We start from the raw sequence: 23,283 nt of genomic DNA, 5'->3' as shown, positions 1-23,283 counted from the left end.
TCAGAGGTGGAAACCAGACCATTTGACTATAGAGCTTGCACTTTTAACCACAGTGTAATAGGAAGAGAATAAACCACGGTCGTCCGTTATAGTACCCACCATGGATGGTGAATCAGTTATATAGACCGTAATGGATAACTGAGAGGTAGGCACAAAGAAGTGCTGCTATCATGATCTGCTTAAAGAAGTCGTAGAAGTAAGGATGTGTCCTTGATTTTTTTTCAGTCTTTCCACAAGGGTATGAATGCCATAGAAGGATGATGTGATTCATATGTGAATTGTTTATAACAAAATTGTCAAAGTTCAAAATTGTCTTGAGATAAAGAAGAGGTTTCTGTAATATATGAAAAACTCAAAATCAGCAAGAAAGGCATTAAGACCCGTATACATAAATAGAGAATGCATCGAGACGGACAGTACAAATACATTTGAGGAATAAAGAACTCTCAGTCTCGTAAGAAATCAAATAAATGCAAATTTGAACCATAATATACTCGTAGTATGAATTTTACCTAGTAAATTAGCAAAAATTTATAAAACATTAATACCCGAAGCTCTTTACTGTCATTCATTACTGATGGCATTTTAAAGTAGTATGTTACTACCTGTGAAACTAATATAATATTGTATGTCAACTGTAATTGAAAAATAAATGGAAAAAAAATTGTTTTTAACAAAAACAAATTTTAAAAAGTGTTTTAGAGTAGTATGTTAGAAGAATAAAATGATTCAATCAGTAAATAAATATCCCTTCTTTTCTGGCACTAATTCAGTAAATGTGAAATGCACATACTTCTCTTTTTAATATATTGAGAAGCATATTTTATAAAGCTAATCTGACATAGACAACAAAAACTTTGTATCAAATAGTTTTTTTGGTTAACCACAGAAGAATATATAGTAATTAACAGCTGTTGAGCAGAAATGTTCATTCAGTATTTTGCTTAAAATTATTAACTATGAGAGATACATTTTAATTGCCAACCCATCTCAACCTTACTCTGCATAGTAATGTATCAGTAACCTGATTGTTTGTTTATGTATACCCTCCTAATCCATAAGAACGTGTGTATTTTACATATATAATTTTGCCACTGATTTATTAAACTTGGGAACATAATTTAAGTTCATTATTCATCATCCACTGTTACTGACTCTGAGATTTGGGGAAAATATTCTTTATTTCAGAAAACTTAAAGAATGATGAAGTTTATTTTATTAAAGGTTTGATTTCATAGTTTTAAATTTTAGTTTATCTTTATGTACTGTACAGCTCTGATTGGACAAGTAACTTCAGTTAATAAATTATTTTACAGGTATTCACAGTTTTATATGGAAGATAGCTTTTGCCATTATAACATGTTTAATCATCACTTCTTTGATGGAAAGGTAAGAATTATGACCATTATCTCTTCTCTTATTGTGGAAGAACAAATTAAAGAGTACCTTCTTTGTTATTTTTCTAAAGTCCCTGAAGATCAAATTGTGGCTGTTCCCCCATTTATTGATATTTATCTTTGTTCATTCACTGAGAGTATATTGAGCATCTAGAAGCGATCGAGTTATTCCTCTTTCATGACTTTTCACTGCTTTTGGATAAAGACCTACTTTCTTACCAAGCCCGGTGTGGCTCTGTGGGATCTGACCCCGGCCACTCTCCAGCCTCTCCTCTTCCTGTTCCTGCTTTGCTGTTTGTGTTCGGGAACAAGGCACGTGACTTGCATCTCGAACTGGCCTTTCCACAACACGGGCTTTTACCCATGCTCTCCCTTCTGCCTTCTGCTCTCTCTCTGCCTTGTTAAGTTTACCTCATCCTTCAGAGTTCTGTTCCAAGTCACTTCCTCCCGTCTCCCCTGAGCCTCAGACAAGGTCGGGTTCTTTTCTGTAGATTTACGATACTGTAATTAAATAACTCTGTGGTCAGTTGTTTGGTGTCTGCCTCCCTGATAAATTTCATGTCCCAATTAAGGGGATTTATGGTTTTATTAAACTAATCCTTAAAAAATAGTGTCAAGAGTAAATCCTAATGTAAACTATGAAATCTGGGTGATAATGCTGTGTCAATGTAGGTTCATCAACTATAACAAATGTTGATAAAGGGGGGGACACTATGCATGTGTGGGGGCAGGGGGTATGTGGAATATCTCTGTACCTCCTTCTCAATTTTGCTATGAACCCAAACCTACTCTAAAAGAATAGTCTTTAAAAAAAGGATAGTGGCTTAAAAAAAACAAAACCTTCTTTCAATATGATGTTAATAGTGTCACTGTGAATAAACAACAGAGCAGAGCTGATACTTCTACTACTTTGAGGTCTTTGTCAGTCCTATTACAGAATAAAAACTGTAACCAACCAATCACACCTGACAGCAGATTGTGAATTTGAAAGGGTTTTGAAATTATCAAGGCTATTTGTAGCGTATCTGTATATACATGTTTCTATATAATTTTTTTAAAATTGTGAACCATGCTTAATTGTATAATGTACTTTAAAATACTAGCTAATGATAGGATGAAAACCAAGCAAGACTAAAACTCTAAGCACTTAGGAAATGAAAACAAATTCTCAGTTGTTGGTTGGCATTGAAAAATAAGTCTCCTGATTTAGTGAGTACAGCCAGTGATGTATTCCTTCCATCAGAATCAATTTAGCGTTGGGATATATATTTTTCAGCTGTGATGGCCATGAAAAGCAGGTATTGAAATAAATAACAATTAGAATTAGATGTGTTTCACTGTTTCCCAAACGGCTTAGTGGTTAATAATCACTAGGATTTGAGAGCTGATTAGATTAGTGTGAAGGAGAGAGAGAGGGATTGCAAAATCACTTGACAATTGATGAGGGACTTCTCAACTAGGACAGCAGCCGTGGGAAAAAAGAGAGGAAAGGAGTGGATTCTGTAGGCATTTCACAGATGAAACAAGAAGACGTGGTATAATCATTGTGTTGTACACCTGAATTTTAAATAAATTGTACAATTGAAACAAAAAAGACTTGGTCGTCAATGTACTGGGGGATAAGTCAAAATGACTTGGTGATGTGACCTGGATCTGTATTTCCTTCTTTAAAACGCAGGGTAGGGAAGTTCGGAAGTGAGGCTTGGAAATGTCGAGTTGGTGGAGCTGGTAGAACATTGGCGTAGAAGTGTCCAGTATGCACTCTGGAAACTGTGGGGCCTTGAGCTCAGGGCTTGTGGTCAGAGCGGGCCACAGATGACAGTCACCAAGTTTATGTTACTGCTTGGGGCTCCAGTGGAGGGTCAGGGGTTAGTTGTTTGTTTTTAATGTCATGCCATGATTTTGCTTTTTATTTTGAATGATAAGTGTAAAATGTAAATACCTAACAGTTGGCTAGCGATTTCATATATTTTAAGAAAGTAACATGCAATTAGCCTTTTTCTTGGAAATTCTGTGTAACTTTTATTGCAAGTTTACAGAACCACCTTAGGAGTTTCTAGACTAATGGTTAGAATAAGCTGCCAAGACTGAGCTCCACTTTATCTTTCCCAGCAGAAAACAGTCGTCCAGCTCAGGCTTTCCTCTCTGTATTTTAGAAACAGCCTCTAAACAGCACTGCAACTGTCCAGACTGACCTACAGAAAAGGATTCTTTTCATGGTTTTACTCTCTGCCCTTTTTCTACCTACATCCCCAGTCAAGGTTTTCAGCAGAGATGACCATCTACTTAATCAATCACTAAGTATTTCAGTGTCCCCTAGGCACCTGTGCAGGTGTACAGGGTGCTTTGAGGTTATAAGCCTCTGTCACTGCACATAACCGCTTTACAGTCTGGATTCAAAAGCAGGAGTTTCCCGCCCTGGGTTTTTTCATAAGCAAATAATAGTTTTTCAGATAACAAAAATGTCATATGCCTTAATGGTAAAGGGGGTTGAAGTATGTATAGAGGGTGGCTATTTAAAATGTCAAGCAGGTTTTTAGTGATAACTAAGATGCAGAAAAGAGGTAAGTTACTGTCAACACTGGTGGCATTAAGCAAGCATTTGTTTCCCATAGGTGGTCAGCTTTAGGACACTCGGTACCTCATGACGGGACATGACGCCATTGATTCTTAACTGGAAAGATATTCTTTAATGTTTTCTAAATTTGGTTAAGAGTTTAGGCATAGTTTACTTGTTTATTTTCTTTTCTTCTGCTTCTCACTCTAAGGAATTTGAAGGTTTTTCCAATAACATCTGTACTTTGGGTCCTGTTTGTGCAGGCAGGTTAAGAAAGGACCAGGCAGCACTTGAAAAATGACCGACCTTCTTAACACACTATCCTTTGTTATGGAACTTCCAGTAGGAAGTTAATAAAGACTCTCCTAGGAAAAGGGGATTAGATGTTATGCTTTTTCCTCTTGTCAATGTGTCTTCTACATTGACTTAGTAGTAGAACAATATGTATTTTATTATAAAGTACATGTAAGTTTAAAATACCATTAAACTTTAAAATCGTATGACATTTCATATAAGCATTGACTTGCTTTTCTAGGTAAGTACATACTTGAAAACTACTACAAAGTCAGTTGACTGGAATTAGTATTAATAGCTGTATCTCTTATTAACTTCTCCCAAAGCAAAAAAATGGTAAATATCCTAGACAGTGGATAATGTTAACTTTGTAATTACTAAAAACACTTCATCCAGGTTGTTGGGAAAATATGTTAATAGCCTGGTTTCATGGCCTGGATAAGCATTGTTATTTGTGAGCTTTCATTTATTTACTGACCTGCATGTTCAAATATGTCTGCCATTTACCTGGTACTCAAAAACACGTGCATGTTTAACTGGTCATTTGTAACTCATTAAACTGAGCTCATGGCAACGGACAAAATGGAGAGGAAAAAACAGTATGTCCTATTCGTCTTTGTATCTCCAGTCCCTGCTTCTGTTTGTTGAACTGAATGTAGCGGTTTTAGATAGTTTTCATGGGTAATGAGTTTCTCTCTTTTACATTACTAAATTTAGTTTTTTTAATTTAACCATTTGAAATGTGTAATCCTCTGATAGTGACGTTATTTGAATTTGCAATTTCAAAGACCTGCTTATGAAGCAACCCAAAGATAAAATCTTACGGCAGCTGAATGAGAGAGGCTTCAGGATGTCAGTGAGGGGCTCTGGGGTGGCAGGATGGGTCGGATTTTCGGTGTGAAGGGTTGAGGCTGAGCCTAATGCGTTCTCCCCCATGTGGGACACAGTGCCTCCCTCTAGTCCTAAATTAGAAATGAATTTGTATTTGTTTCAGGCTGCCCTTGCAGTATGTAGAACATTTCTACAGGAAGATAAGGGTGAAGGAGTCATTATGGTGACAGACCCTCCTTTCGGTGGCTTGGTTGAACCTCTAGCTGTTACATTCAAGAAGTTAATTGCTATGTGGAAAGAAGGTCAAAGCCAAGGTATGTAATTTATTGCTTACTGCAAAATAAACATGTATTTATGTATCTACTTCCTGTTAAACGTTAGCAGATCTCCGTGAATCAGAGCACTGATGAAATATACATGACTTGGGTTCTTGTCTTTTTTAAAATGGGCTTATTTGATAATGTGGCAAACTTTATCATCGTGATGCACTTTGTATTGTTCTAGTCATGTGTTTTTAAAATGGATTATAGGTAAAATATATATACATATATACATACATACATAAATATGGCATAAAGGGACATTATGAAGCATAGCGGTGAACTGTCATTTATTCAACCAATATTTGCCAAATGGTCACTATGTACCAGGTACTGTTTAGGTGTTGGGAACAGTGAATAAGACACATATCTCTGCCCTCATGGGCCGTACATTCCCTGTTCCTAAAGTCTTGCCCCAAATTCTAAGGGACACCCAACCTCTGGCCCAGAGCTCTAAACTGCACCAAAATTTGGGTGGGCAAGTCAGACATTCAGTAGCCTAACAATGGTTATCAGTGACACACAGATACCCGATCCTGGACGTGAGTTAATGGCTGAGGCTTATTTTTCAATTTAAAGTGGCTTAGAGCTTCAAAGTATTTTATATAATTATCTTATTAGTCTGTACAGTAATTATTTTAGTTTCCAGCTTGCAAGTTGATAAATTGTAAGAGTGTCAGGAATTGGGATCAGGCATCTCCGTTAATAGCGTTACATAAATGGTATGCTCCAGGATAGAATGCAGACGAAATCTAAAACATGACTCATAGTGTCAAGTATTCCACTTATTTTTGGTTCTTAAGCTGCTTATCAGAGTGGATAAAAATATATGTTCTTGGGGTAAAAATGAAGAGCTTTGTGGGCTTGGATTCTGGTTCTGCCACTTATCAGCTCCATGAACTTGAACCAGTGACTTAAATCTTGCAGCTTCAGTTTTCCCTTCTATAAAATGGGATTATTAATTTCTAACTCTAGAGGTTATTAGAAGGAGAAGAAATTACCTAGCATTGTGCTCAGCCTATACTAGGTGCTGTGTAAATATAATAATAGTTCCGTTCCCTGCCTCTCATAAAAGTTAATTTTATTTCCCACTGTTTTGGTAATATCTTTCCTTTACATATACTATAGTGATATGCATGTAAGGATTACTTTTCATACTTTTGTAGCTGTGTTTGGATATAAAAGAACATTTTCATTTCCTTCGGGAAATGTCAGGATGTAAATGGCATGCCAGTAAACATTATTTCCTTTTGTATGATTTAAATGTTCTTGATACCAGAAATTTTCCAGTTATAGCTGTTTTATTTTTTCTTTAATATCAATTTCTTATTTTCTTTCCCCCTTCTTTTGTGATACATTAGATAACAAAGAACTACCCATTTTCTGGATTTTCCCCTATTTTTTTGAATCCCGAATTTGTCAGTTTTTTCCAAGTTTCTGCATGCTGGATTATCAGGTATAGTACCTTCTATCTTCTGGCTTGGTGGGGAATGGATATCCAGCTTAAACAAATATTCTGATAAGACTATCCATTGATTTTAGTAAATGAAAATACTACAAGCTATATTAAACACTAAAATTATACCATATGTAGCTTAGTAGAGTGGTACCTAAATGTCTCTAATCCCTAAGGTACTTAAAATATAGATTCTTAGGTACCAAAATAAACCAACTAAATCAAAATCAGCGAGTAAAGCCCCAAGAAAAAATATTTTACCAAGCTCCCCAGGTGATTCTGAAGTGCAGCTGGGTTTTAGACCAACTAATCTCTTCTTTTATTATCACCAGAAGATTTCACAGTACCCAGGCTCATCATGCAGATGGGTTTTCTCTGTTCAGAGGCCCTAGAGAAGTAAATCACTTTTTCTGGCCTGTGGAATGCCATGTACTCTGTATTGTGCAACTCAGAGGATGCCAGTAGCTCTAAGGAGAGTTGTGCCCACGGTCGAGGGGCATCAGAAAGGCAGAGATGCTGAGATCTGTTTGTTGAGTGTGATTTAGGGCGGAATTGACTAGATCTCCCTCACATCTCTGCCCAAAGTCCTGGGAACCTGCCTTAGGTGAGAATAGACAGTGGAGGCCACGATAGCTCCATTCTGCCCCTCACTCATTCTACTGTTTTTTTGGTCCACTTTCCTGTATTTATTTCCTTGGATCTGAAGCTAAGCCCTCTGTCATATTACCCTGTGTGGCCACCAAGTGTGCACTGCTGCCTCTTCTGTAATTATATTTTCCTATTTGAGTTTCCTGAGCAATTGGGTAGCCTCTGATTACGGCTTTTCATCCCTCGAACTGTGAATGTCTTCACTAGCTGTTCCAAGCTAGCACTTGGTTCTAATCTTCCTGATTATTTCATTAACTGGCTATGTTCTTATTCTCTTCTTTTTAGACTTACAGATTGCTGCCACCTTTAAGGTACTATAAATAACCCTGCTATAAACATCTTTTATTCGTATATTTTTTTCCGTATCTTACATACCTGCCTTAAAATAAATTTCTAAAACTAAAATAGAATTTTAAAAATTACATTACCAAATTTAATGGACATTTTTAGGACTATTGAACTATATTAACATGTTCCCTTCCAAAAGTGTGTGACACAAACCATTTTAACCTTGACTTTTTGAGTTCTGCTTTAAGCAAAATCCACATCATAATTCTTCTCAAAGCTTCTACTTTCCTTTTTAGGGCACCCACTTTTTCTGTTCCTTATCTGATGGATGCTTCTTGTATTGACGTTTGCAATGCAGAGATAGCTGACATACCCTAAAGATGTTACCTAAATAAACTATTAATAGTTCCGGTTTCCAGGAGCGCCTGCTGCCTTTGACTGTGAATAAATTATCTGGCACAATGTTTGGCACATAGTAGGTACCCTACATGATGAATCAATAATGAAATGAAAGAGAGCCGAGAGCGTGAACTCTGGATTTGGAAAGGAACTGAGTTTTCTTAATCCTGGCTCTGCCACTTACTAGGTAGGCACATTTTATCAAACTCTCTGAAGCTCATCTTGCCTGTGAAATCAGCATAGTAATACCGTATCTGCCTCAAAGGTTTCAAGAATTATATGAGATAAGACAGTGAAAAGGCTTAGCCGAGGCCCTGACACACAGCAAATGCAGAGTCAAGGTTATTGCAATCAGCACTGTCAGAACCATCACTATATTGTCATCACCCAGATAGTCCCAAGTGATGGTATAACTCTCTTCAGGTCCTTTTTTGTACAGTGTCTGAGACATTAAAATTGCAAAATACAAGGCCCCTCAGAAAACAGTTCCATCTACATTTAGAGATGAGTTTTCACTGTGGATAAGAGGTTGAAATGGTGAGGAGGCAAAGGCAGACCCAGAATGCAGTGGATGAGAGATGTTTATGTAGAATAACCAATTATCATCTGTTTAGACAGCTGTGTCACTAGGAAAGAACTTTCGGAAATACTGGAGTTTTAATTTTGAGATAGTTCAAAGGGCCAAGCTTATTGGAAATAATTATACAATTCAGTGTATTGGTGAAAGAGGCTCTGATTAGGTCATGTATTGGACAGGATGACAAACAGTCTTTTCAGTAGAGGAAAAGCCAACCCTTGAAAAGAAAAATTCGAATAAAATCTATAAAACAAAACAAACACTTGTTTTCCATGACTCCTACTAAAGATAAGAACGCTGCTGCTCTATGCTGCATCTATCGCAAGGATGAAGCCCATTCTCAGCAATCACATGGTGGACATTCCAGAAAATGTGGGCATCACTCTGAAGGAAAGCACAGTAATTGCACCCTGCGAAGGGACGTCAGTCACATCAGTGCAGAACCCGGTCCCCTTGGAAAGAAAAAGAAGAGGCTCTGGGTTGACCAATGGCGGGGAAACAGAAAGGAACTGGCTACTGCTCGCACTCTCTGTCGTCATGGACAGACCACCATCAAGGGTGTTACATTGGGCGTCCGTTACAAGCTGAGGTCTGTGTGGGCTCATTTCCCCATCAGCGTTCGTTATCAGGAGAATGGTTCTCATGTTGAAATCCAAAATCTCTTGGGTGAAAAATACATTCGCAGGGTTCAGATGAGGTCAGATGTTGCTTGTTCAGTATCTCAAGCCCAGAAAAATGACTAATTCTTGAAGGAAATGATACTGAATTTGCATCAAATTCAGCTGCTTTGATTCAACAAGCCACACAGTTAAAAACAAGGATATCAGAAAATGTTTGGATGTTGGCTATGTTTCAGAAAAAGGAACAGTTCAGCGGGCTGATGAGTTAGATCTAAGTTGTCCAGCTACAGAAACGCCAAGATGTCAAGTGATTCCTCAGGCTTATTTGTGATATTTTGAAGATGCAATCAAAGTCCTGTGTTGATTTGGGGGAAAAAAGATAAGAGCACTATTATCCATAACATACTCAGCTGGAAAAACTGATTTCATCATATCTCCTAGTATATTTATTAGCCTTATTTGTAGTGCCTCCTCTTTGATGATTTTCCTACTTTTAAAAATGTATCTGGATATTATTATTATTATTATTTCCAAACCTTTTGTATTCTTTTGTTACTTTAACTTCATTTGGTGGTAATTTTTTTCTTTTATATTAGCCACCTTCATCAAATAAAAATGTGAAGGCTCTTCTCCTCCTTCTCAGAACTTTTCCTATAGACCTTGATTAGTCCTTCTTTCTGACATTGCCTAAGATGATTATAAGCCCCAAGCCACAATGCAAAAAAGAAACCAAAATCACTAACCCTCCTTTTGAAATACGTTTCAGGTAAGAGGAAGACAGACATGCTGTAAATCCTAATAAACTATAAATAATGTAGACTCTTCTGTGATAAAGCACTTGATGAGTTCAGAATAAAATAGTTACCAAAGACCTAGAAAACCAAGAGTTTTGTTAAGGGTGGATTAGAAAGGAAGAAAGTGATAATGAAAAGAAATTCTGCTTTTAGAGTCAGAAGTTTGAGTTCTGGCATTAACTTTCAGAGGCTATTTAATCTTGGGGGAAGTCACTTTATCTTTCCAGATCTCTGTTTCCTTACCTATAAAATAAAATAAAATGATTGAACCAGAAAAGGGATGGCAGAAAAGTTACACTTTTAGCTCTAAGCTTGATGAATTGGTAGTGACTTTCTGGAGAATTTGGGAATACCAGAGAGTAGTGTGATTGATTAGTGATGTCTGCCACTGGGTCAGGGTCAGGGAGCGATGGCATTCAGGTCTTGTATTTACCGTATCTCAACTAGGTCATCTCACATGCCTTCCACCTTAAACGTGCTGTGATCTCTTGTTTCTACTTAATCTGGGACATTTGTCTGGATTGTTCATAGTAGAGGTCTTTGCTATTTTATTTTTTAAGCTATTGTTTAAAAAATCATCGCATATAGAAAACTGTTCTTTGAGGCTAGTTTCATGGTCAGAAATGAAGATATTTTGACAGGAATTTCTGAGATGTGATTGTAAATTAAAAGATGGCAACTGGCATTCTTAAAACTCAGTATAATAAACATAAACTATTTAATGCGTTTGGAATGACAAGGAAAGTTATATATATATATATATATATAAATATATATAAATATATATACATACCTATATATAATAATTTTAAATAAGAGGTTATATGGGATGCGGAAAATATGACTAAAAGACCTTGCTGTGATAGAAGTTGGTTGACAGAGCTAAAGAGTTCACTTGGAATCTTTTGAATATACTGAAATTAAATAGAACACAATCCTTATGAAGTTATGAAAAGACACTCTGTTTCATTTCATGTTTCCTGGCACGATGCCTGGAGCATAGTAGGTACAGAATAAATGTTGACTTGAATATCTTGGTTTCCGTGTAACTAGTTTCAGTCTCACGTTACAGAAGAAATTTGCGTAGAGATAAAATTAAAAGTTAGGAAGTGCAGAGATTTTGTGCTTTCCCTCATTTCTATACAGTACTTCATCACATTAATCAGTTCCATGGGAGAAATTTTCTATTTGAAAATGCCTCTCATCATCATTGTGAGTGAAATGTCAGGGATAATGATGGGAAAATGGTGTATGAGTTCTACCACTAGTGATAAGGCAATTTGCAAAATTGTGTTTGCTTTACAGCACTTCCATAGGAGGTTTATTTGTGTGGATGAAGCTATGAAATATGGATGTATGTTAGAGGTACATTAATTTACTCTAGCAGCATGCATTTTACATACCATATGTTTATAGTTAATTAGCACAACAAACCCGCATTTAAAAATAATAATAATCTCAATTAGGTTATGCAAAATCAAGCAATCAACCACCTTCCTGACACATGCTTTCTCTGGCTCCTTGGGTAACCATAAAGAAATTTTTCTTTTCTTCCCCTCTTTTCCATCTGCTATCTATTATATTGCATGGAATATTCCATTTGCTAGAAATCTTTCTAAGATACTCTTTTCCAACATTTAAAAATCTTCGTAAGAGTCTCTTGGGAAGAATTTTTTTTTCTTATGACACTCATAAATGTTCAAAATATCTTTGTTGAATTTAATAAGGTGCTGTATATTGAGTGCGTAGAGGAGTGCAATAGGAAAAAATGATGAATTTAAATCATTTTAAAAGAAAACTAAGGTACTATTTTAAGGTGATTTTGAAGTAAAATCTACTTTTGTATCTTAGCCTCTGATAGATCACGTATATTCTTAGAATTTTAAAGTTGGAAAGAAACAGAGGTAACGTGGGCTAACTTCCCCATGTAATAATCCTCTCCACTAAATTCATGACAAGTAGTCGTCTAAGCCTCACTTGAATGCTTGCAGTGAGCAAAGTCCTACAGCCTTACAAGGCAACTCAATTTATTTAATAGCTCTAATCGTTAGAAAATTTTCTCATATTGAGATAAAATATGCTCCCTATTAACTTCTAACCATTGGTCCTACTTCTGTTCTCTGAAGCAATAAAGGATATAGACCAATTTCTATTCCACAGGACACCCTTTCAGTTACAAAATAGCTATCAGATCCTCCCAGTCTTCTCTTTTCTGAATAAACACCACCAGTGTGTTAAACTCGAAATCCTATTCATTTCCATTACTTTCAGTGGAAATGAACTGGCTTTATTAATGTCTCTTAAAATGTTGTGACTGAATGCAGGGCTTCCAATGTGAGCTAACCTCTCATCCTTTTCTTGTGACAGGATTACACTTCTGTGTAGGCCAGCTGTGAGCCTGTGCCATCTTTACAGTTACGCTAGGCTGTGGTCTCACCATACTGAAAGTTGACAGACCCCTCCCCCAGGGTATTTTTTCACACTGTTTCTTTTTTTCCTCTCTGTTTAGCGGAGTCTCCTCATCCTGTGCTCATTTTTGCCCCACTGCTGGAGCTTGTTGATCAATCTTCCGAAAGGTGTTCCCCTGTAAGTCTAGTAGGCGTTGGCAGGGCCATGGAGAAAGCTTAGGAGTCTCCCGTGAAAGACCTCCTTCCACTGTCATCAGTTCCATACATTTTTGTGATTCGCTGGTTAAATATTATAGCTTGCACCAGTTCTGTGGTAAAACTTAAGTGTATTCTTGTTTAGAATCTAAACAACTCATTACAACTTATTTAAAAGTTGTGATCTACCTGTACTGACCTCATAAAAATCCCGTGGTATTCTTGTGGACCATCTAAAGCAGTGGTTCTCACCCTTCGGTGTGCCAGGAGGACTTGTTAAAAATACGGAGTGCTGCGTTCCCATCCCAGAGTTTCTGTTTTAGTAGGGTCCCAGGTGGGCTGAGAATTTTCATTTCTACCAAGATCCCGGGTGATGGCTGCTGCTGATGCAGACACCACACTTTGAGAATTACTGATCTAAAGAAAGATGGACCAAGTGGCCAGGTGGGTTCGTAGGGGGTTTAAAACCAAGTTGAAAATGTGTGTGGATAGTAGAGAGGTTGGAGGAGGAGATAAGAGCATGAAGCTAATAGAAGTCATGCTTGTTAGCTGCGTCTTAGGATAGTCTGCTGAAACTGAAAGTTGTGTTAGGGATCTTAGGGGAGGTAAATGTTTGAAGTAGTCATTGTGGGAAGAAGACCTGTAGTTATGAATCTCTCTCTTCATCTCCATCTTTCTGTCTGTCTGTACCATATGTACAGATATGGTACCCTGAACTCAGTGTTTTACATACATCATCTCATTTGACCTTCACAACAACTCGAAGGTAACCTCCTTTTCCAGATGAGAATTATGCAGTCTGGCTTAAGGTCACATGACAAGTGAACTGCAGGCTTCTAGAACTCCAGTCTGGCCACCAGACATGTGCTCTGTCAAGTAGTGAGTGTGGAGGGCCATGCTGAGACTTGGTGAGCTGAAAACGGACGTGAATTTCACACACGAAAAAGGAAAAGCCCCAACTGCATGGGCACATAGCTTCAGTGTGGAAATTTTAATGCCAAAAGCTAAATCCTTAATTCCATAATAGGCTTTCTTGTGACATCTATTGTATTGGTTAATAGAGTTGTTCTCAATACTAGGCAATGTGAATTTGTCATAATAAATTTTACTGGTTTTTTAATGAAATTTTACTGCCAACAGTCTTTCTGAGGCTGCTGATTAATAAGTAAACTCTTTTCACAATTTCTTATTAAATGCTTTATTCTTGGCATCAACTTGTTCTTTCATTGGTTAAAGAATCTTAACGAATATTGACTCATTTGAGTAAATTTTCTTTTTAAATTTTTCAAAACTTTCTAGGTAGATTATGATAATCATGCACTTTATAAACATGGAAAGACGGGTCGAAAACAATCTCCTGTGCGTATTTTCACCAATATTCCACCCAACAAAATAATCCTTCCTGTTGAAGAAGGATACAGGTAAGATCACAGTAGGAACTTGAAATACACAAGTCACTGAAAATAAAGTTCCATATATCTAACATTAGAATGCTTTTAATACTGACTCATATAGTTCTGTTACTTTTAACTTTAGCTCATAATTTTATATTGAATTGAATTTGGATTACACGCAATTTTTATAATGAGTTTCTTGCAAACTTTTATCTACTCTGTGAATCTCAAGTATATGCAGCTAATTTCTCCAAGTCTCTTTTCTCCTTAGATTTTGCCCTCTGTGTCAGCGATATGTTTCTCTAGAGAATCAGCACTGTGAGCACTGTAATTTTTGCACATCCAAGGTATAGGTTTCTTTAGAATGCATTTTTATTCAAATATATTAATTTTGTTTTAGTTTACGAGTTTCATTACTTTTATTTAATGTTATTTTGTTAATATTATTTGTATTAATACATTATCATTTACTAATTATACTTTAATACAGTAGTTTATTTCTAATTATAAAGTACAATAGGCTTTTAAAAATACTTAGATGAACAAGTGGGTCCCAGAGCAAATTAAGCCTGAAACATCACTGGAAGCAAAAATGACAAAACTAAAGCTGTCCTATTTTAGGGCCATCATAAGAAGGCAGGGTTATTTGGAAAAGACAATAATGCTGGGAAAATGGAAGGCAGCAGGAAAACGGGAAGACCAAACAAGAGATGGACTGACTCCATCCAATAAGCCTTCAGCATGAGTCTGCAGGAGCTGAGCAGGGCTGATGAGGACAGGACACTGTGGACGTCACTCACTCACAGGGTCGCCAGGAGTGGAGATGACGCAACAGCACGTAACACAGTTTGCTTCATCATCACTAATAATTCATTTTTATATAGTACTGTATGACTGCTAAATTATTAGTGTTTCAAATAAGGCATTGAATTTTGTTAAGGGCAGGATTATGATGTGTCAAGTAAAGCGTTGAACTATTGGACATCATTGCTCTTCTAAGGAAATGATAATTAATAATATGTCCTGTGTACTTTTTGTGTGCCAGGCCCTTTCCTAAGTGGCGTAAAGTAAATGGACTACTTTACTGCTCAAGTAGTCCTAGCAGACAGATGCAGTTACTCCTTGCTTTTCACAGAGGAAGAAGGACTGCACAGGACATACGTCCTCTTTAGTGTTTAGGAAGGTGGGATCACTCTTACGTTGCTCTGTTATTTTAACTAAATCCAGTCAGAAAGAACATATGAGGTTTAGTTTGGCCAATAAACACATATTATTCTTCAAAGGAAAGAGTGTATTTTATCACATTTTTCATAACTTTGTAGTTTTACTACTGGTTGATACTAGTTTTTAATTGTGATAACACATCTGATTACATATATTTGCAACTCATTTAGAAGTTATCTGTATTCTTCATTTTAAAAAATGAGGCCCAGATTATAAGAGTTCAAAATGAGGAAAACAAAACTTAGAAATACACACATAGTGGTACAAATAAGTAAAAGCAAGGAAGTGGCCATCACAGAAACCAGAACAGGTGTTACTCAGTGGGGAAGGTGGAATTCTGGCTTGGGGAGGGCTCATGGGGACGTGTCTAATGGGCTCATGGTATTCTATTTGTTGACCTGTTGAGATCTGTAAATGTTGACTTTATATACTCATTTAACTAGACACATTTTACTTCCCAGTTTTAAAATTACCCAAATAGTCACCTACGTATAATCCCCATCTTTCTAAACTACATAAAGTTCTCAAATGTGAATTTTATTAAGGATTGTGCTACACATAAAAATTATGAATCATTAATTCTCTTGAAATTTTCAGTGAGCTCTTCTTTATGCAGATTGGGTGGCTTGATTTGGAGTGGACTTCCAAGATCATTTAGATAAATCCCCCAGTTTTAGAGTCAAGGAAATTGGGACCCATCAAGGAGGCACCGAATTGAGTGGAGAAATGTATAAATTAAAATCAAAGTATGTAATTTTGAAGCCCAGGAAAGTGAGAAATAAGGAATTAATAATTTATACAGATTTTAATAAGACATTTTAATTTTTAATTGTGGAACTTGATTTTAATGACAAATTAAACATAATTTAAATATTGTTTTTGTAGGATGGCAGGAAATGGAACCATTGCTTTCTCTGCAAAAAGTGTGTGAAGCCTTGTAAGTATTTAGACTTAATGTTTGAGACCCTATGAAAACATTTAAATGGTTTTTTAATTTAATTGCATTTATAAAAGAAAAAAATAATATAGAGACTTGGATTAATTTACTTGCTTTTTAATTTTTGCAAGTATCAAAATGTACATTCTCTCCTTCACAGAGAGACATGACTACTATCGTGTTTCAGCGTGGCATTTGGTTTGGCTTATTTTAATAGGGCTTTGTGTCACTTAGCCAGCCCCCGATGTATCAGTGACTGCTGGATCATGACTCATTGGAGAAGGGCTAAATTTGTTGCCATGTATCAGAAAGAAGTGAGCTATTTTACGAGAGATTCCAACCTCTTCACTTTGGTGTCTTTAGCCGAATTATAGCCAGCTATGCAAACCAGTCACAGTATTTGAAGTAAACAACATTCATGCTTCCCTATCATAAAGGTTAATCAAATGAAAAATTATGTTAAATGAACCTCTTCAAAACTTAATTTTTATTTTACAGCCTGGATCCACTGTAGCATTTGCAATCACTGTGCTCTTCCAGACCATTCTTGTAAGGGCTCTAAAGACGGCTGCTTCATTTGTGGTGAATTAGATCATAAACGTGGTACTTGCCCTCGCATCTCTACATCTAAGAAAGTTAACAAGTTAGTTGAATTCTTTTATTTACTAGAAAATTTCCTTGTGTGATTTGTTCGGAGCAGTCCACAAAGTTATGTTAGGTAGAGGATTCAGAAGTGCTAAATTAATTGTTCCTTTCACTGTTATGTATTGTTTGCATAGATGGAGGAAGGGAGGACATGAAAATGAGTCAGATAGCTTAAAATTTTACAAAACAAGGTAGAAAGTGACTAGCATTGCTTGTGGTTTATGTGAAATTATAATTTGTGGGGTGAGTTCAGGTTTTATTGGAGGACATGATATTTAAATCAGGACAGATGGGACGTAGACATATGATAGCAGGGAAGGACGGAGAAGACATTTCAGATGGACTGCAATGTGTAATTCCACAGTGGAACATTGGAAAACGAAGTTATTTCTTTAAATTATAACAGAGACATATTTAGACATATTTAATATTTAAAGTTTTAATTTTTACCATTTTTTTCTATGATAATTTCCCTTCTCCCACCAATATTTGATATTGGTTATAACTCAGAACAAAATTACACCTATGACAATAGCATATTTAGAAAAACCATTGTTATTTCAACTGAGCTAACTTGAATGATTATCCTTTTTTTTTGTTTTTTAACTAAAAGAGATGGTGGATATTGAGTCCTCTTGTTTTATTGATGTGAAAACCAGATAGCCAAGTTTAACATTACATGAAAATTGAGATGAAGATAAAAATTTTGAGCTATCATATTACTTGTGATTTAAAAAAAAAAGTCGATTAGTATTAGAAGTATCTGAGTCTGTGGTAACTATTTATGATTGTATTAGAATTCTTTCCCATTTGCTTATTTATTTTGGTCAATGAAAATTGTTTTTTTCTATTAAATGCCAGCCATTTGAGTTCTGCCTTCCATTTAAACTGCCTTTTCCATTACTTTTTATTAAATTTACTTTAAATAATTATTTCCACTAAGTAATCCACGGGATAGAAGTGGAATTTTAAAAATTAATTGAAGAGGTATATTGAAGAATCTTATGAAGTATTTTTTCTTAGAACCCTTCGAGAATGGAATACAACCTAATAAACTATTGATTTGGGATTGTTGCACTATTTACAGAGTATTTCTGGTTGCAAACAGGAGTTACTAACATGCTCAGCCTTTGATTCTGTAATCTTATGATACATGGAAACTGAATTTGCATTATAGTAATTTATTGTGGGCTCTTCATTAGTTCTCAAATAGGCTTGACTACTATTTGGTAGTAATACATTGTTTTCATCGAAGGAAATCATCTAGTATCTTTTAGTACTAGATTTATCATGTCTAATTCACAGAGCAAATCCCTTAGGATATGGAACTTTGTTCTCTCAGAAAAAACAGCTGAACTCCTGTTAACAGTTATCTTTCAGTATTACTTCCAAAAATTTTTATAATGAAATTGACAATACAAAATTTGTTTCTATACAATAGAAGAAATAATTTTAATAGCCTGTTAGTATATATGGCATAAAAGATTGTTTCATCTTATGTATTTTATGGCTGTCTCATATTAATTGGTTTTCCCTTAGTATTTTTCTTTGGTTGTGAACTAGAATGATGCTGGCTCCCTCTCGTGGTTAAAGCTCATTTTATCAGTTATATAAATATCTATAATTTAGAGGACAAATACTAGGTCAATTTAATTTTAAGGCAAAATAAAACAGTTGATTTTATACTCAATCAATTCTTCACTGTGGAAACATTTTATATCTGGTAAGTTTTATTTATTCATATTAAAAATGATTATTTTCTTTGTTTTTGTTCACTGTATCCTCTAGTGAAATCTGGTTTGTGTTTAGTTCTTATGAGTGGATAAGCCAAAGAAAATTTGTTTAAATTTTGTATGCAGGCATGCATAGCTTCATTCACTTTGCCACCAAATTGTCACTTGTCAGGACATTCTCCTACTTTAAAAAAAAATGGCTGGAGGGAAAGGAGATTTATGTAACATGCACAAAACAGTATAAAGATGACAGTTTTATTTGTTTTATGAACCGGTAGGATAACCCAGTCCATAGTGCAAAATCTAAATATGAAAAAATTTAAACTTGTTCAACAAAATTCTGAATAATAGTCATATGGATCTACGATTAATAGCTAATATTTATTTAGGAATTACTATACCCTTAGCATTTTACATACCTGAATAACTTACAGTAGGCTGAATAGTATCAAGGCAATTAAGAGCACAGGTTCTAGAATCAAGTTTGTTTTGCCATCTCCTCATTGGATTGCGTAGCCTCCATTTCTTCCCCTAAAATAATTGGAGGGAAGGAAAAGAAATGGTGACTTCTGCCTTGCTGAGTCTCCCAGCTCCTCGAAGTTAAAGATTATGCCCGTGCATTTTTGTATTCCCAACACTTAACGTACATGCTGAATGAAGAAAAAGGGAGGCCTGAGTTTGGTCCATGGGGGATGATATACTGTGTATGAGGTGCCGTTCCTGGGTTTTGGTTCTGGGAAGATCGAGAATAACAAGCTTTTCTCTGAGGCTTGTCGTGGTTTAGGAGAATGAATCTTATAACGGATACTGCCGTGTAGCCATGGGAAGGTTCCACATGTGCCAGTGCTGGCAGCCCCAGCCCATTCCGTGGTGATATACATGGCATGATTCTACTGGCTTGGAGAAAGGGAGTGAAAGGACCAGTAACCTCTCAGCTGTAGATTGCCTATAACTTAGTTCAGAGAGCGTCCGGTCTGGTATTTTCTGGTGTGGTTTAGTGTTTTAAGAGGGTGAGTTCCAACTTGTTCATTTTGAAGCTAGTTTTCAGGAAAACAGACCACAAAATGTGGACATCCCGAAAGGCGCTTGTCAAGACTTTTAGATGGACTGAGGCAAGGAAAGTTCGCTGTAGGACTTATGAGATGCGCCTCGCAGAGTTGCCAGTTTTTTCTATGGTGCTGTTTCATTTTTCTACCTCTGCTAACTGCCAGAATATATTGTCCTTTTTCTGAAAAATGTAATTCAGGGATTTGGAGATTGAAGTGCTGAGTTGAGCAGTACAGATATATAATAATAAAAAAACCTCCCAACTCGTTGGCTTGACTGTCTACTTACCTCTATTGTATGTTTGTCCCAAATAGATTGTTCTAAATCTGTAGTAACCATCTTTCAAACATTTTGCTTGGTCAGACCTCTGACTATCTCCTTGCTATTATGCTTGGGATTTGGAGGATTTATGCTTATGATACAGTAAATTCTTTCTCGTTTTTTTATTTGGTTAGCTAGTTAATTAAACTTCATTACATTATTCGCTGTGCTCGTTCTACAAAATAATTTAGCACCTTGTTTTTCAGAGCTGTCAGAAAGCAGAAGCAAAGAAAAAGTAATAAGATGAAAATGGAGACCACTAAAGGACAATCCATGAATCATACATCTGTTACAAGGAAGAAGAAAAGGAGAGAAAGAGCTCATCAATATCTTTGCTCTTAAATGTCCAGTGACTTGAGAATAAGAAAGATTTATAGTCCAGCCTTTGATGCCATTTTCTGAAAGTGCCACACTGGATTTAAATTCTGTCACTTTCACAGTTGTGCACCTTTCTGAACTAGATAATAGACAGGTGGTACTTGCTGGTTTATAGACCCCTCAGCAGTCTTTGGAGACCTGGTAAGTTGTTCCATCCTTAGCTGGTTTACTAGTTGTCTCTGTGTGTTTTTTCTCTCTTTAAATCTCTTCCAATCATGTCACGTTAGCCTCTTTTATCTGAAAAGTGGGCATGTAGCATTCTTGTGCAGAGTCAGAAGAAAATGAAAACCTGAGGTTTTATTTACATTACATAAGAGTATGTTAAGTAAGATATTTTAAATATTAAAACATTCTCCAATGGCTTAGACTCCACTTGTAAAGAGAAGTACAATGTACAGTTATTTTTAGACAGAACCTGAAGGTGATGGAAAGAATTTTGACAAAGGCAGCCTAAAGATATAATCATAAATTATGGTTACATTATTATTAAATATTCATTTTTCAAGTACTTTTTGCAGCTGTCCTTTGATGGTATAGAATCACCTAAATGTTTGTTGCATAAATGAGGTATTCAGAACTTGCTCTGTCATCTCCTGTCTTATAACCTAGGCAATAAGTTTCTCTCTTTATAGAAGTGGTGCAGAAGGCAGGATAGTTTGGTGCCTAAATCCCTTCATTTCTGTTCTAACGCTTCCTGCCAGTATGTCCTTGGCCAGGTTATTCACTTTTTAGAAGCCCCCATTTCTTCATTATCATAATGGGAACAATAATAGTTACACCTCAGGTTTGTTTTCGTGATTAAGTGCGCATGTGCCTGGCTGTCAGTTCTGTTATTGGTGAGAAATGTTAGCAAGTGAAGATGCCTCTGGAGCCGTAATGGCAATCCTCTCTCATCTCACTGAAGGGAGTAGTTTGAAATCCAAGGACAAACAGTTCATCACCCACCCGCACCCCCACCCATTTCTCTGCTAAGAATCTGACATTATCTTCTTAAGATTGGATAGTTTTGAAGGGCTTGCATTTGCATAATGAGTTTTCTCCTGTTCCCAAACACCTGCCTCAGAGCTTGTTTGGAGGCATCTTTGCTTGGGCTTAGCTACGGCCCTGTGAGTAAAGGTAGAATTGCACTCTATCTAGTATTTAAATTCCATCTGGTAATTAAGTTAGGACTGTTTGATGCCTGATGTGGGGTACTCACGTGGGGTCCTGGTCACTGTGGTGGTACATCAGACAACGTCAAATGATGGGCTAAGCTTCTGGACTTAATAAGCATTGGAAAACTCTTCTCTTGCCCCCTTTACTACATGGGTTGCTATGGTGATAGGATTAATTACCATGAGATATGAACCTTGTAGAATCCATGTGAGGGCTCCCCTCTCTGATTCAGGCATGGATATGGACATTGCCTGACTTTCGTGGTATCCACGATATCGTGGTAAAATCTATTTATATCTCCCCTGAAATTCTGGCACCTGAGGGACTGTGACTACTGCAGAATTGGGTCCTGATGGCCAATAGTTCTTATCATCACCATATTTCCTTTGTTTTAAGATACCATCAATTGTAAAAAATGCATTATTGATGTAATCATAGCTTTTTAGGGGGGAAAAACTCCATATCTCATTAATTATGCATATTAAAATTTAGATGTATTCTATTTCAGAAATATTAAAATGCAAAAATAAAAGTACATCTTAGAATTGAAGAAATAAGGTATTACTTATAATCAGGAATTATGTACTTAAAACTTTGTTACCTTCTTAGAAAATTAAACATAAGAAAACTATCGATTCTGTTCTTGTGTTCAAGCAATACTAATTTTAAGGACTTAATGTCTTTCTTTTTTCAGAGAGTAAATAGGATGTAAAAATGTCTCTGGGAGGTAAAGTGTGATGGAAGATGAGGTCATTTGTTCTAATTAGAAATTTGCAAATATGAACATTAAGGTACCTACTCAAAACAGCAACAGAAGAAAATCCCTGAAATTTGACAGATAAGACTTTGTAAGCTTTTTAGAAAGACCTTTGTCTTAAGCAATTACAGCTAAATTTCATTCTACTTCTTGCTTATAAAATTTAATGAAATACAATCACTTTGTAGGCCCTGAATGATTTCATTTCAGTTCTTTTCCTACATTTAGTGTGATACTTAGACTGGTTTGTTTCTCCAATGTGCCCATCTTTTCATCGCCTTCTCTTCTTTCTGTTTGGAATATTTCCCTCCATACATCCATCTAGTATAGTCTTATGGAGCCTTCAGGCCCTGGCCCAAGTCCATTGCCTTGGGACGTCTTGCATGAGTCCCTGATGCCAGCCAGTACCAGGATTCAACCCCTTGGCATTCCATACCACATTTGAGGCACTTTTCATGTATTATTCTTAAATGATTACATTTAAAGCTTCTATTCCCCAAAAGATTGCAGTTTCTTAACGTCAGTAACCATTTTATACACCTTTATGTCTTATGCATTATAGGTACTCATTAAAAATCTGATGAAAACATGGTATTTTATAGGTTTTCAGATGGTAGGTGTATTCGTTTGCTAGGGTTGCCATAACAAAATAGCACAGACTGTGTAGCTTAAACAACAATAATTTATTTTCTCACAGTTCTAGAGGCTGGAAGTCCAAGATCAAGGTGTTGGTTATTCTTAGGCCTCTCTCCTTGTCTTGTAGAAAGCCACCTTCTCACTGTGTCCTCACATGGTCTTTCTTCTATGCGTGTGCACTACTGGTGTCTCTTTGTGTCCAAATTTCCTCGTATAGGACACCAGTCTGATTGGATTAGGACCACCCTAAAGGCCTCATTTTACCTTTTTCT

The 23,283-nt window shown here is 36.3% G+C and overlaps 1 protein-coding gene across 1 annotated transcript in view; it reads left to right on the top strand.

The window, feature by feature from the left end:
* The window catches only part of ZCCHC4 (zinc finger CCHC-type containing 4), a 40,570-nt gene extending 18,349 nt beyond the window's left edge, over positions 1–22,221 (top strand). Inside the window, 9 exon segments of the mRNA XM_081079702.1 lie at positions 1,317–1,389; positions 5,243–5,393; positions 6,761–6,855; positions 14,084–14,205; positions 14,450–14,525; positions 16,288–16,339; positions 16,838–16,982; positions 20,292–20,343; positions 20,345–22,221. Coding sequence (XP_080935828.1) covers positions 1,317–1,389; positions 5,243–5,393; positions 6,761–6,855; positions 14,084–14,205; positions 14,450–14,525; positions 16,288–16,339; positions 16,838–16,982; positions 20,292–20,343; positions 20,345–20,362 — 784 coding nt within the window. The 3' untranslated portion in view covers positions 20,363–22,221.
* The last annotated feature ends 1,062 nt before the right edge of the window (positions 22,222–23,283 follow it).

The sequence above is a fragment of the Rhinolophus hipposideros genome, assembly GCF_964194185.1.
Source record: "Rhinolophus hipposideros genome assembly, chromosome: 1".
In the NCBI taxonomy this organism is placed as follows: domain Eukaryota; kingdom Metazoa; phylum Chordata; class Mammalia; order Chiroptera; family Rhinolophidae; genus Rhinolophus; species Rhinolophus hipposideros.
The sequence above is the reverse complement of the archived record's forward strand: the minus strand, read 5'-3'. Positions and strand labels throughout refer to the sequence as shown.